This window comes from Ranitomeya variabilis, chromosome 3 (genome assembly GCF_051348905.1).
Source record: "Ranitomeya variabilis isolate aRanVar5 chromosome 3, aRanVar5.hap1, whole genome shotgun sequence".
In the NCBI taxonomy this organism is placed as follows: Eukaryota; Metazoa; Chordata; class Amphibia; order Anura; family Dendrobatidae; genus Ranitomeya; species Ranitomeya variabilis.
In genome coordinates this window covers 356679267-356694405 of record NC_135234.1, presented here as the reverse complement: position 1 = coordinate 356694405, position 15139 = coordinate 356679267, and the positions used below count along the sequence as shown (strand labels likewise).

The following is a 15139-nucleotide window of genomic DNA, read 5'->3' as shown; positions in this document are numbered from 1 at the left end:
TGCATTAGTGCTGCTCATTTTTCATCATTTCTCCTATTAGTGTGGTTCCATCCGTATCCAGCTAGATTGCTTGCAAACACTATATATGAGTAGATAGAGGAGCCTTTCTGCAGCCTTGTGCCCTGCAGCTCCAGCCAGATTAGTATTAGCCTACTTTTTGGAGCCTCATCTATTGCATTGTAGGTAGTGTTGAGCATTCCGATACCGCAAGTATCGGGTATCAGCCGATATTTGCTGTATCAGAATTCCGATTCCGAGTTCCGATATTTTTGTGATATCGGAAATCGGAATCGGAAGTTCCCAGTGTATGGTTCCCAGGGTCTGGAGGAGAGGGGACTCTACTTCAGGCCCTGGGATCCATATTCATGTAAAAAATAAAGAATTAAAATAAAAAATATGGATATACTCACCAGTCCGGCAGCCCCTGGACCTTACCGATGTAACCGGCAGCCTCCGTTCCTAAGAATGAGGAGTTTAGGACCTGCGATGACGTCGTGGCTTGTGATTGGTCGCGTGAGCGGTCACATGAGCAGTCACGCGACCAATCACAAGCCGCGACGTCATCGAAGGTCCTAAACTCCTCATTCTTAGGAACGGAGGCTGCCGGTTACATTGGTAAGGTCCAGGGGCTGCCGGACGGGTGAGTATATCCATATTTTTTATTTTAATTCTTTATTTTTTACATGAATATGGATCAAAGGGCCTGAAGGAGAGTTTCCTCTCCTTCAGACCCTGGGAACCATCCAGGATACCTTCTGATACTTGTGTCCCATTGACTTGCATTGGTATCGGGTATCGGTATCGGCGATATCCGATATTTTTTGGATATCGACCGATACCATCCGATACCGATACCTTTGAGTATCGGAAGGTATCGCTCAACACTAATTGGCGGTTACCTTCCTGCATTGTAATAGCTACAAAAAGTTTGTGATACTATCGGTTTTACATGTTTGGGCACATCCAGTGTCTTTTTGTGAGAAAAAAAAAGTTAATAAAGTTCACCAAACACTCCACTTTACAGTTGTGTAGGTCACATTAGCTCATATTAAAGTCTAGTCCACACTGTATAAAATTAGTGTTTCTTATACCTGTTAGCAGCTGTTCAGGAATAAGCACACTAAGCCCTTAGTACTTTTCTGCCTATCTTTATTAGTCTACCAAGATGAAAAAGGCAGGGAGTAAGGCACGTGGTCGTGGATGTGGAGTTTCTGCAGGGAGAGGACATGGGGATTCTGTGCCTGCTGCGGGCACCAGTGACTCAGCATCCCCCAGTTTTACCATGGAACAGTCCTTTATGCGCAGCTTTGTAGGAGCTTGCCGTACCCCACTGCTGTGGGAGGAACAAATTGAAGCCATGGTTGGATGAATGGCAGCTAAAGCATCAACTTCAGTTAGTTCCAGATCCTCTCAGGTCCAGAGCACTGAAGAGCACCCATCTGTCTCTTCACCACCTGCCAAATTGCCCAGGCAGTCAGAGAGCCCTGGACAGGAGCCATCTCTACTTCTGTTCTCTGAATCTCTTAGCTTGGAAAGAGGGGGCCAGCCAAGCAGCATTCAAGAATTTGAGTAAGAGGTAGTATGCAGTGATGTGCAACATCTTTGTCTCTCTGAATCTGAAGAGGCGGGTGGGTCAGTGCCTACCGTCAGCACACCTCAGTACGCATGTGATGATGAGACTTAGGTGCCACTTTCTGGTGCGTACTGTGCTGTTGAGACTACCCAGGAGAAGCAGTTGTTTGAAGAGGGTAGTGTAGATGATGAGGTCCTTGACCCATCATGGCATGAGGTACAGGAAGGTGGTGGGAGCAGCTCTGAGGAAGAGATTCCCCGAACGGCCCAAAAAGGAGGGAGAGGGAGGGGCAGACTTCATTGCTTGTAGCCTCCACTTCAGCACCCATTAGGAGCATGCCTCTTCCAAAACCCAAAATGGCAGCTCCCAAGACTTGCAGTGCCTGGTCCTTTTTTGACACAGTTGCAGATGACATTTGCTTTGTCAAATGCAAGCTGTGTAATCAGAAAGTGAAAAGAGGGAAAAGTGTCAGCAACCTCAATACCACAAATATTTGGAAAAATGTGCTGACCAAGCACGTGGTGGAGTTACAAAGACACACTGAGGACCTAGGCCAACCTACAGCGCCACCTACCACCTCTTCAGCTCATGTTGTAGCCTCTTCCTCCAGCCCACACACAGCTGGTTCGGATTCCTCACAGGATCGCCATGGAAGAACCTCTGGCACTGTTGTACAGAGACACAGTCTAATTCCACCCACAGCACCACGTTCCCTGTCATCCTCACACTCCCAGGCCAGTCTACAGCCATTGGTAGCACAGGCATGGGAGAAAAGGCGCCCATACTTGGCAAACCACCCCCAAGCACAGCCTCTGAATGCTGGCATTGCAAAACTACTGTCCCTTGAAATGCTCTCATTCAGGCTGGTGGAGACTGACACCTTCCGTAACTTCATGGCATTGGCAGTCCCACAATACAACGTGCCCAGCCACTTTTATTTCAGCAGGCAAGCCGTCCCTGCCCTGCAAAAGCATGTGGAGGGAAAAATTAAAATGTATTTAAGTAATCTTTTGTGATTTTAAAAACAATCCTGCAAATTTTAAAAGGACAAGAACTCTATATCACGAAAAAGGAGGAAAAAATTATACGAGTAACTGAAGGAGAAACATTTTTAGCGCTCTTCAAACTGTGAAAAAATTACATCTTAAATAATAAAAAATTGCAACGTACCTAGTCAGAAAGAACGGTTGGGGGGGGCATTCTTTTTTTTTACACTGTCATTTTTATTAAAGATTTTCACAAATTTTAACAGTAAAAGACAAAATAACATGTTGTATACATAGATAATAAGGGATTCACAAAGATCTCACATATATCTTAGCTGGAAATCAGTACCATCCGTGATTATCCACAAAAATATACTTGATATTCTTCATAGATTTGCATCATCAGATTTGAGGGGAGTTAGAAAAGACAAAGCCACCAAGGGGAAATGGAGAGTTAGGGAAGGGAGAAAAAGATAAGAAGGATAAAAATAAAATGTATTCATTTTGTTGCACCCCATAATAATCCCATGGAGCCTACACTGCTTTAAATAGATCTATTTTTGCATTTAGAGTAGTCGAAAAAAATGTATTTGATGCACATCACATGCTCGGCTGCAATACTCCTGTCGATATGGGGCAGAAGTCTTCCTAAAATATCAAGCAATCAAAAATCTGGCAGAAGTCAATAGGTGAAAAAGCAGCTTAGAGGAGTTCTTGCCCATCCCCTTGGGGTCACATTGAGGAGGAAAACAGGAAAGGGTGGTCTAATGTAATATCTGTGAATAAAACCTTTTAGATGAGGGATATGGCAATTTCCCCAAAAAAGGACTATGTTCTCACAAGTCCAGAAGATATGTGGTAAAGTTCCAATTGAGTGGCACAGTGCAAACATAGATTCTAGATTTGGGCATTCATTTTATTAAGCAAATCTGGATTGTGATACAAAAACAAAGGAAAGTCCATTCTTGAACTGATTAAACAGCAGTATCACTGCTTACTGAGACCACTCGTTTTGGAATAGGTGGATATTAGTTTACTAAAATATACATCAATTAGACCCATGTGATACAGCAATTGAATCACACTTTATAATGATGCTACATTGAAGGAGTTAGGACTGGCGGAATGCACCAAATAATAGTAATAGAGAATATGAGGTGCGTTCGCAGTCCGGGTTCCACCGTGCAGAGATGACACCTGCTGCTGCTGCTTGCTCATACGTGGGTTAGACCTCATCCAGTGTGAATAGAAGCGAACTCTGTTGCTTCACAGAGTCACCACAAATATGCTGAGCCCTGTTAGCAGTCACATGGTGCATATGAAAGACACTAGTGGGATCCCTATGAATCACCCCCACTAAACTGGTGATTGGACCCACTCTGACCCTCGGTGGCTTTTGAGCCCGTGCCTGAGGATGCCCTGAGTCAGATGCAGAGTCCAGGCGGGAATTCCCACCCTACACTGACCGGCTGTCAGGAAAGTGCAGAGACTGCGCATGGTACTGCACTGGCGGGCACTGCAAAGAGACACTGTAACGTATGTTGAGTGTGCAGGTAGCTCTGTCAGGCGCTAGGTAGCTTCCACCATTCGCGAGCAGTCATCAACACAAGGAATGGGAATGATTAAGGAGCTTTCGGCCATCAATAGATATTCCTCTACACACGCAAGTTGACAAGTTAACACTAGCGCATGGCCGAGCAGCCATGCAAACCTTTTATAGCAGTAGCAGACCGGGACCTTCCAGATGGTCCAATAGGAATCGCAACATGACCTGAACATGTGATCCCCTACTTCCAATGGGAGGTCGTCCCTTGGGCATGCTCAGTATGAGAAAAGTGGCACTTAGTCCCAGAAAGGCCTGCTTACTGCTAATCAGTACTGGCTACAAAGACAGAGCCTGGAAAGGCAGCAGAAATCAGTCGCACAATGTCAGCTTGAGCCAGACGCTGGGACCGACATCTCCGCTGAGCGGGTTCCACTGCAGCTGGAGAAGAATGGGAGACTGCATGGATTGAGATTCCCCCTGTGCAGTGGCGGGCACTCGACACCTAACAGAAGGACTCCTACATTTTTTTTATATCAACCTATATGTGATAGTATGTGTACACAATATTTTTCCCGCTCTTCACAAAAAGTATTGACTGAAAAATTAGGAGTATGATATAGCATATACACAAGTGATTTCATTCACCTCCAACTCACAGGTTAACATTGTCAGCCATTATTTAGCACTATGGAAGCTACAATGGGCAGTACTGTGCACAAGTTTTCAGCAGATGTGGAAAAAATGCTGCAGAGTAAGAATGCTTGTAAAAAAGAAGTGTTGCTAGCTTAATTTTATCAACTAACAAAATGTAAAATGAATAAAAAAAAAGAAATGTAAATCAAATCAATACATGGTGCAACGAGTGTTGCCTTCAAAACAGCATAAAACATCAATTTTTCTTGTTGGCTTTCACTCCGTTTTTGAAGAAACATGCAAGGGAGGTTGATCCAAACACCTTGGAGAGCCAACCACAGGGTTTCTGTGGATAAAGGTTTGTAAAAATACTTCTGTCTCTTCATGTAATCCCAGACAGACTTGATGATTTTGACAACAGGGATCTATGCATGGCATTTGATCACTCCCAGGACTCATTATTCATTACGGTGAAAACAGTTCTTAATGATATTGGCTGTATGTTTGAAGTTGCTGTCTTGCAGAAAATAACTTTTGAGCCAACCCAATGCCTCCCTCATAGTGTTGCATGATGGATAAATATCTGTTTGTATTTCTCAGTATTGGGAAATGGGCCACTTTGAGCACCATTGATGGAGTCAGCCAAGGAAACCAAGTGCAGCATATGAAAGACAGGCCATGCTTACTTCCCTACAAAATCGGAAGATGTCCAGCAGTGCCATCTAACCTTTGTCATCAAGAACTGTCTTTAGCATAAAGAAGAACAAGAACTCCTGGACATGTTTATATGGACCCCAAAGAGTCTTGATTTCAACATCAATTCTGACTGGGACTACATGATTAGACAGAAAGATTTGCACCAGCCTTCAGCCACAGAATATCTGTGGTTAGGTTGTTAAAATTATCTTGGAGAACTATCTTCCCAGTTCCTTCAAAACCTGTTTGTAAGGGCACCTATAACAATTAACGCTGTTTTGAAGGCACACCAAATATTTATTTGATTTAGATGTTTTTTGTTTTTGTTCATCCAATTTGCACTTTGCTAACTGAATCAAATAAACTACTTTCACTTCTATTTTTGATGCATTGTTAAAGTACAGAATTTTCTTAGCACCTGCCTAAAAGTTTTGCACAGTGCTGTATAACTATTGCCATGTACAATCATCAAATGTCTGTGGAATTCTGATTTTAGGAGCTTCATGTCAGTTCAAGTGCTGTCTTTTTTCTGGACTAAACAAGCTTAATGTTTTGTTAAACGTGTAACATATTTATTGATTCAATGAGACATAAAATATCAATGTTTTGATTGAGCAGCAACAGGTTAAAAGAATAAGCAGTTCCATCAGTTCCAGTTAGCAAAATAGAGCCAATGTTGGCCTCGTAGACTGAACTGAACAAGCTGTATGATGAGCTTGAGGATTAACTAGGGCAAGGATTTGATATCAATTTGGAAAAGAGCACATTAGTTGGGGCAAGTGATTTTTATCTGCTGACAAAATTGTATGTATGTATGAAAACCTCTCATTTTGTTCCATTAAAAGGCTCCAAAGCCACGACGGCGGTGGTTCACACACAGTTTGTTAAAAAGCCATGGCAGTGACACGCATGACAAAAATATTCTTGTCTAAGAAAAGGATGATTTCCATTTAAACAGACACCACAGTTACAAATGAAAGGTTGAAATGATAGCTTGCTCAGTATGAATTTTACAGATTGTGCTTAACGGGGCCTTAAATTGCATCCGTTTACTGCTCAAGAGACATTTTCAGAATGAATTGAATCCAATAAAATTTTTATGGAAAAAAGTGTAGCTGCCTAGAACCTGCTCATGCAAATGTTGGGTTGCAGAAAATTAATGAATAAGAAAAGTATTCAGACATCGTCATTTTAATGTGGCCTTGTGATAAACAGGAATTTTTTTTTCAAGTCATCGTATATGAGTACTACAGAAGTCAGAGTGCAACATTACAATATTTAATTATTATTTCAGTATAGCCATTAAAAGGAGGACTCTCACGTCTAAATATTTTTCTATCTACTTGCTAACACGGTACAAAGATATATATTTTTCTTATTTCAGTATAGTAATTCTGAAATGCCTTTTTCTTTAGCGTGGTCCTACCTGGCGGGCAACATATTGCTTTATATTTATTTACAGTAACTGGACAGTTGCTTGTTCTTATTACTTCTTATGATTAGAATACCATCTTAAATTCTAACCAACATCAACTTTATTCATTGAGGTCATTTACTCTTCTGAATTTGTCTTTAAACACTATTTACAAATATTTTCACAAGTGATAAGGTTATCCCTAGTGAGTAGCTAGTTCTGCCCATCAGCCCTCCTCAACCCAGCTGCAATATGAGATATGAACATATATGAAAGTTGAGATGTTTTGGGAAAAAAAACAGACCTTTTTGTTTAATCAGTGACAATCCCTTTAGACTTTTTGTTCGGAGGTTGTAGGGAGGGAATTACAATCATTTCATACTACACAGGTGAGCACTCTATATGCCTCCGTATGATATTGCATCTTAGATGTTATTAGGGGAGAGTACAGTAGCTCCGTGATTCAACAGTTGATGGAACACACCACCATATTTTTGCATTAGAATTATATGACATCCAATATATATAAATTCTGATTGAAATCAGAGAAATATTAATGACTAATTCAGTCTATGAGTGACTGAGTTATGCATGGTTGTCACATTAAGTCTTGTAGAATAAGAAAGAATCCTTTTTGGCTAGGAGAACGAAGGTGATATGTGGTCCACCTGTGAGGAGGATTCTCTACCTCATAAGTCAGGATGTTGCAGCACGGACTGGAGGTGATGATGCAACAGGGCTGGCTTTGCCAGTTGACATGTGGTACAGCAAATAATGGGACAATAGGGTATACAAGATTGCAGATAGACCAGCAAGGCTAAAATCACTAAATGTAGCTGCATAAGAAGACAATGTAGACAGTAGAATGCTCTTCATTTTGTGATGACATTTTACGGAAGGCCTTTTTTGATCCGCCATGACTGTAATCCAGTGTACAAAAAGAGGTTAATAAAGAGAGGTTGGACAAGTTTAAAATGAATGAACTTGAGCATACGTGACCCTATCCCAATCATTGGAACAGTGAGTTCAACCAACTCATATAGTTGTGGTATCTACATACTTTTGAACATATAATATAATATATTTGTACATTTTGCTGAATCATACTCTCTCAATGTTAGGCTTATTCATAATTTATATGTTATAATAAACATGTCTGTATGAATGTACTTGACTCACTAAGGACTTATCCATGTGAAATGCATTTAAAGCAAATGTGTTAATTTGCATAACGTTATTTTTGTATGTTGAAGTATGTATAGGGTGATGAAGAAGTAAATGTGTATTCCTCTCTGTCTTTTTATTTGCATTGTAGTGGCGCTTGCTTCCAGTGAGCAGAATCCGCTGATCATCATAGTGATAGTGTCCGTGGCAGGATTCATTGTGCTACTCTCTATGGTAATAGGACTAATGATATGGAGGAGGTAAGACTCTTTATTGGAATACATACCTAATAGCATAGCAAATTATAAGTATAAAGAAAATGGTTTAAACAAAATGTAATTAATTCTAGCCACATTTTCGCTAATTATCTGACAGATTTAAATGTATGAATTGTATAGGTGTGTTTTTCGGTACCCAACATAATCATGCACCCAATCTAAGATGTTAAATGATTACCAATTGGCTACTCATTTGCTGGTTTGTGATCTTTTAATTACCTGTTTAGACAAGCAGAACCTATTTCTTTTGAGCACGATCAGTAGTAGATCGTTCTGCGCGCTTAGGCTACCGCTGTTCTCAGCAGCACCAGACTTGATCGGCAGGCAAAGATGATTTTTAGGCCTGGTCTGGTGAAAATAATTTCTGCTAAGGAATGAAAGTTTTCTTTGTATGTTGGGTGATGGGGTGACTGCTTACACTGTCCGATTATTGGGAAATGAGTCTTCCCCAGGAACATTACAATCAGCCAGTGTAAATCCAACTTTAGTTATGACTAGTCTTTCCGTGTCAAAGTATGATCAATAGTATAATAGAATATTTTAAAAAACAAAACATCTAAATATGTAACAACGATTGTCCTTGTTAATGTCTTTGATGAATGCTGCCTAGCTGTCTATAGAGTAAAGCTGAATTTTCAACTCCATATTGCAAATACAAGAATGCTAAGAGGACCCAAGGTTGGATCTGATGAACTGCTCAATATATCATGATAATCATAATAGATCATGGGAAACTGGTCTAATACCTTCATGCTTTAAATGTGCAGATATAACAGATCACATATCTCAAGTGGCTCATTCATGGGTACATTATGTGACCGTGCATCCATCATTATTAAATTATAATACTAATTGGCAACTTTGGCACATACTGTACAAATCAGGAATTGCCATTTTCAAAATGTTTTAGATCATGGGTGGGGAATTCATTTTCCTAAGGGGTCACATTAGAGACTGTGACTGTTGTGGGTGGCTGAACCATTAGGCTGAAATTAGCTGGTAAATATTAATATTAAGATATTAATTACAGTTATAATTATTGTATATTAATATTATCACTTATTATTAAGAAGTATTAAGTATGCTGTCATACCCCTAGATACCATATCAACCTATAAACAGCTCCCCTATATACAATATGATCCCCACATAGTTCCCTATATACAGTATAATCTTCATATAGCCTTTCTATCTACTGTGTGAGCCCCCACATAGCCCTCTATATACAATATAAGACCCCATATAGCCTCTCTATATACAGTGTAAGCCCCAACATAGCCTCCTGTATACAAGATGACCCCACACATAGTCCTTATATATGAGTCCTCACATAGCCTCCTATATATATTATGAGCCTTCACATAGCCCCTATATACAGTATAAGCCCTACATAGTCCCCTATATAAATGAAAACATGCAATACCAATATGAAATAAACAACAAAACATACTCACCTTGTTTCCATTCCCCCAGCACTCTGCTCCAGTGCATTGACTTTACTTATAGCAGATGCAATGTAACGCCATCACATCTGCTGTTTCACACACTAATTGATGGAAGAAGTGGGCAGCCCCTCCTCCACCTATGTGTTTACTGCTGTCTGTATGCTGAGTATGTGGATAGCGGTGACATCTGGAAACGGGTGGATGGACTGTGGGAAAGGGCACGGTGCAGTCTGCGTGCCACTGTTTTCAGCACATTCGGCTTTCTTGGTCAGCGGGCTGCATGTTGCCCAGCTCTGCTTTAGATGGCTTGTTCAGTTCAGTTGAGTTTTTTCACACAGCAAATTTTCCAATGTAATTAAAGAAATACTTAAAAGACTTTTTCACAATATACAATAGTATATTTCACAATATACAGTAGGTGTTATAGGTACCATTATCCTTTTTATGGACATTAACATTGGGAATACTGTAGTTGTTGATAGATTCAGCACAACATGATGGTATATGGCACCAAAACTTATCACAGCACTTCTATCTTATAACCCTTTCAAGGATTGTTGGCATGTATAAATATTTGTTTTTTCAGAAATTTCAGTAAAGGCTTAATTTTAAACTATGGCACATACTGAAAATAATTGGAGATGATGACTCTGGAGAACATTAATAAGATATACAGCAGAATAAATCAAAGAAAAGAAGTGTTGGGATGCAATTAAGTTGTCTGATAAACTTGCTTAAAAATCATCTCAACAGCACATTGTCCTGTTTAAATAGGTGATATGCTGCTGATAGCATGATAGTCTATGTGCACAGAACAATAATATTAATGATCATGGGATAAAGTAGAATGAAAATGGGTCGCATTCACTTCTTTTACAGCGGGTAGTAAGAGTAGACAGAACACATCGTTGACTACGGCCGTTTCTCGCTATATGGTGCCGGCACACTTCTCCACATCTAATATATAAAGCTGAATGTGTGTATGTGTGTATGTGTGTATGTCCGGGATTGGCATCTGAACCATCGCAGCTACAGCCACAAAATTTTGCAAAGTCACACGTCTGGACCCGAGAGCATCATAGGCTATGTTGTGAGGTGAAATTTTAACCCCGCGCTTTCCAATTCACCAAACAATTTTGCCCCTATCTACATAATGGGGAAAAAATGAAAGGAAAAGTTTTGGAGGCAAATTTACAGCTGCCAGATGTGAACAAGGGGGACTTAAAGAATGAGAGCGATGGCGCCAAAGAGTATATACTGTACAGTTGCTAAGGTGGGGCCCTGACATGGGATAATCACCACACCACCACGGGGATATGAACACACACACAAAATGCGCCACACACTACCACGTGCTCGAACACATATACCATCCTCAGCGCACATTTCACCACACATACACCAACCTCGCCACATAAAAGTCGAAACACAAAAGTCGCCGCTCAAAACTCGCCACGCGCAAAACTCTCCACATGCAAAACTCGCCACACATGCAAAACTCACCTCATGGAAAACTCGCCACACGCAAAACTTGCACACGCGGAAAAATTGCCACATGCACAAAAGTTGCAACACATGCAAAAGTTGCCTCACACAAAGCTTGCACATACTCAAAAGGCACCACACATAAAACTCGCCACGCTCAAAACTCGCCATGCGCAAAACTTGCTGCACACAACTTGCTACACTAACCTGTCACATGCAACTCGACACACAAAAAGTTGCTACAAGCATGTCGCCACACGCAACTCAACACACACAACTTGACACGCGAAACTCGCCCTAAAACACACACAAGTCTGGTATTATCCTTCAAAAATAAAAATCTGATTAATAAGCAGACAAACTACAAGAGCAACAAATGTACCATATAGGAATCCGGCAGCTGTCAGTCACATGACCAGTCTATTATGTGTATGTGTGAGCTAATATATACTGCCAGGGGGTGGGCTTACTGTTGGCTGGGGATTTATCAGGCTGGCAATTTAGCTTACAAATACTGAGGTAAAAATACTGACCAAATAACGTGTGAACGAGGTCTAATACAGGAGGAGATGACATACAGATATATACTATATACAGGAGGAGATGACACACAGGTATATACTATTTACAGGGGAGATGACACACAGGTATATACTATATACAGGAGGAGATGACACACAGATATATACTATATACAGGAGAGATGACACACCGGTATGTACTATATAGAGGAGGAGATGACATACAGGTACATACTACATACAGGAGGAGATGACATACAGGTATATACTATATACAGGAGGAGATGACACACAGGTATATACTATATACAGGAGCAGATTACCTACAGGTATATAGTATATACAGGAGGAGATGACATACAGGTACAGTGGGGCAAAAAAGTATTTAGTCATTCAGCAAGAGTACAAGTTCCACCACTTAAAAAGATGAGAGGCGTCTGTAATTTACATCATAGGTAGACCTCAACTATGGGAGACAAACTGAGAAAAAAAAATCCAGAAAATCACATTGTCTGTTTTTTTATCATTTTATTTGCATATTATGGTGGAAAATAAGTATTTGGTCAGAAACAAAATTTCATCTCAATACTTTGTAATATATCCACTGTATATTCTATGTATAGGAGGAGATGACATACAAAAGAAAAAAGGAATATAGTCAGCTTACCGGTCTTAGACGAAATCCCCAGACCTGCCAACGCCCAGCACGGTTCGGGGTGAGCGCCCACAGCAAATGAAGACAAAAAGAGAAATGATCCAGCTGGAGGTGGAGGCAGTTCAGACTTTGTGAGACTTTATTAGACAACTAAAGTGATAAATAGTTCTTCAAAATGAAAAATCTTTACATAGCAAACACCTGGCACACCAGTGAGGAGGATCAACGCTGATCCTCTTCACTGGTGTGCCAGGTGTTTGCTATGTAAAGATTTTTCATTTTGAAGAACTATTTATCACTTTAGTTGTCTAATAAAGTCTCACAAGGTCTGAACTGCCTCCACCTCGAGATGACATATAGGTATATACTATATACAGGAGGAGATGACACACAGATATATACTATATATAGGTGAGATGACACACAGGTATATACTATATACAGGAGGAGATTACATACAGGTATATACTATATATAGGAGGAGATGACATACAGGTATATACTATATACAGGGGAGATGACACACAGCAGGTATATACTATATACAGGGGAGATGACATACAGGTATATACTATATACAGGAGATGACATACAGGTGTATACTATACATAAGGGAGATGACAAACATGTATATACTGAGGTGAAAATGAGAGGTGTGAGGTGAAAATGAAAAGGTGTGAGTGCAAAATGAGAAGAGTGAGGGAAAATAGTGGAGTGATCGGAAAATGACAGATGTGAGGTCGAAATTACAAGTGTTAGGGGGGAATGAGAGGAGTGAGGGGGAAAATAAGAGGAGTGAGGGGGAAAATGAGAGGTGTGAGGGAGAAAATGAGAGATGTGAGGGGGAAAATGAAAGATGTGATGGGGAAAATGAGAGGCGTGATGGGAAAATAAGAGAAGTGAGGTGCTATAACTAACCACAGATATTTACTATGCCCAGGCAACGCCGGGCTCTTCAGCTAGTAAGGTAATATAAATGATCAGTCTGTGCACATGAAAGGGTGGTCAGCCTCTTAAACAGGTTATGTAATGGACCGCCAATCACCTTACGGGGGCTACTGTAGGGTGTAGGCTTGCTTACATTTGTGTTGAGGCTAGAACTGCTACCCAGATTTTGTAGTAACTGGAGAACAACCACAGTCATCCTGAGCAATTGTATTAAGTTCTCCTGTTTTCATATTCCCCTTATTGCCATCTATAAATTCATCTCTAGATGGTATCTCCTTGCATTTCTAATGCAAAAGAAATTATGAAAATCACAGTTTTATCCTTGTATCTCACTACAGTAAATAAAAAAGCAATTTCAGAATAGTTCAATGGTTCTATCTTCACTGAATAATTGAAGCATTACATAAAAAAAAAAGGTTCAATGAGGGAGCAAGACCATTTAGGGGTTAATTTATCTTCCTATAAAGACAAATATTGAATGAGCTAGAAAAGCTTCTAATTTTTCTCCATGTAGATGCTTTTGCCTAAATAAGACTCCCATTGTTCTAAATATGGAGGGACAATTAATTTGTCCTCCAAGCCTCCAGTAACGCACAGCAACTCATATTGTAGATTAAGGAAATAGTATGTCTATATATAAAGCTGTTTAAATGATGTGAGGGATAATTAATAAGTTAATAAATCCATTGTATGCTTTTTTTTCTATTTCAAATTTTTTGTGGGTTTCACATATTTAAATGTAATAGATACAATTCATAGCCAAATCTGCTGCTCTGTTAATAAATGGAAAATTATATCCTGATTAAATTGGAATATTCACATTTCCTAGTTACCGTGTACATAACAATACCTTACATACAGTACAATTTTATTGAAATGTCATTTTAACAGTTAGAATAAATGTTTCTATTTGCTTTCCAGTTCTTTTTCTTATTCATTCTATCTTTATTTCATTTGCTACCCTGACTTATAAATCATATGTACTGCCTCATAATAATTCACATTCATCATAAGTAATTTTAAGCAAACATTGTCCTCCCTTTCTACAGGCAGTGTGGCTACAGCAAGGCCAGTCAGGATGGAGATGAAGAACTCTACTTTCATTGTGAGTAAACTCTGATTTATTCCATTATGGAAAATGTCATGTAAAATAAAGTCAGCTAAAGAATTATTAAACCACATTCACTTAAATCTTTTTTTCTATTGTGTTTTTTAAACATTTATATATAATTGAAAGTAATATGATGAAGGGAATTAGAATATGCAATATTAAAGTAATCATAAGTATTTTTTATAGGACAATGCACATATGACTTATGGTTCTTAACAACTTATGAATAGGGATGAGCATACCCGTGGAAGTTCGGATTCTGGTAACCGACCTGAACTTTATTCCAAAGTTTGGTTTGGGTACCAGAACTGTACCCGAACTTGTACCAGAATCTGAACCACATTGAAAGCAATCGGGACCCAAACTTTTCAGCTGAAAAATTCTCTCTCTCTTTCACTCACCTCCTGGACTTCCCCCGGGACTCCGAGAATTGCAACAGACTTCAAAGAGAAGTCCATGTTCAGCTTTTAGCACTGAACACTAACTGTCTGGTACGAACTCCGAATTTTTAATTTCGGTTTGGCTCATCTCTACTTATGATTACTCTGAAATGCCATATTGTGACAATATAGCCCCCGATTCTTCAAGACTGACAATTTTTCTAGCTGTTCTTGATGAAGGTGCATGGTGGAGCCAGATGGAACCAGAGATGCTTGCCTTGTTAGGACTTTAGGAATGCACCAA

The 15139-nt window shown here is 39.8% G+C and overlaps 1 protein-coding gene across 1 annotated transcript in view; it reads left to right on the top strand.

Moving 5' to 3' along the window:
- The window catches only part of EPHA10 (EPH receptor A10), a 1320108-nt gene that overhangs the window by 1047004 nt on the left and 257965 nt on the right, over positions 1-15139 (top strand). The window contains exons 8-9 of the mRNA XM_077295896.1: positions 8164-8272; positions 14394-14449. Coding sequence (XP_077152011.1) covers positions 8164-8272; positions 14394-14449 — 165 coding nt within the window. The remainder of the gene's footprint in view (positions 1-8163; positions 8273-14393; positions 14450-15139) is intronic.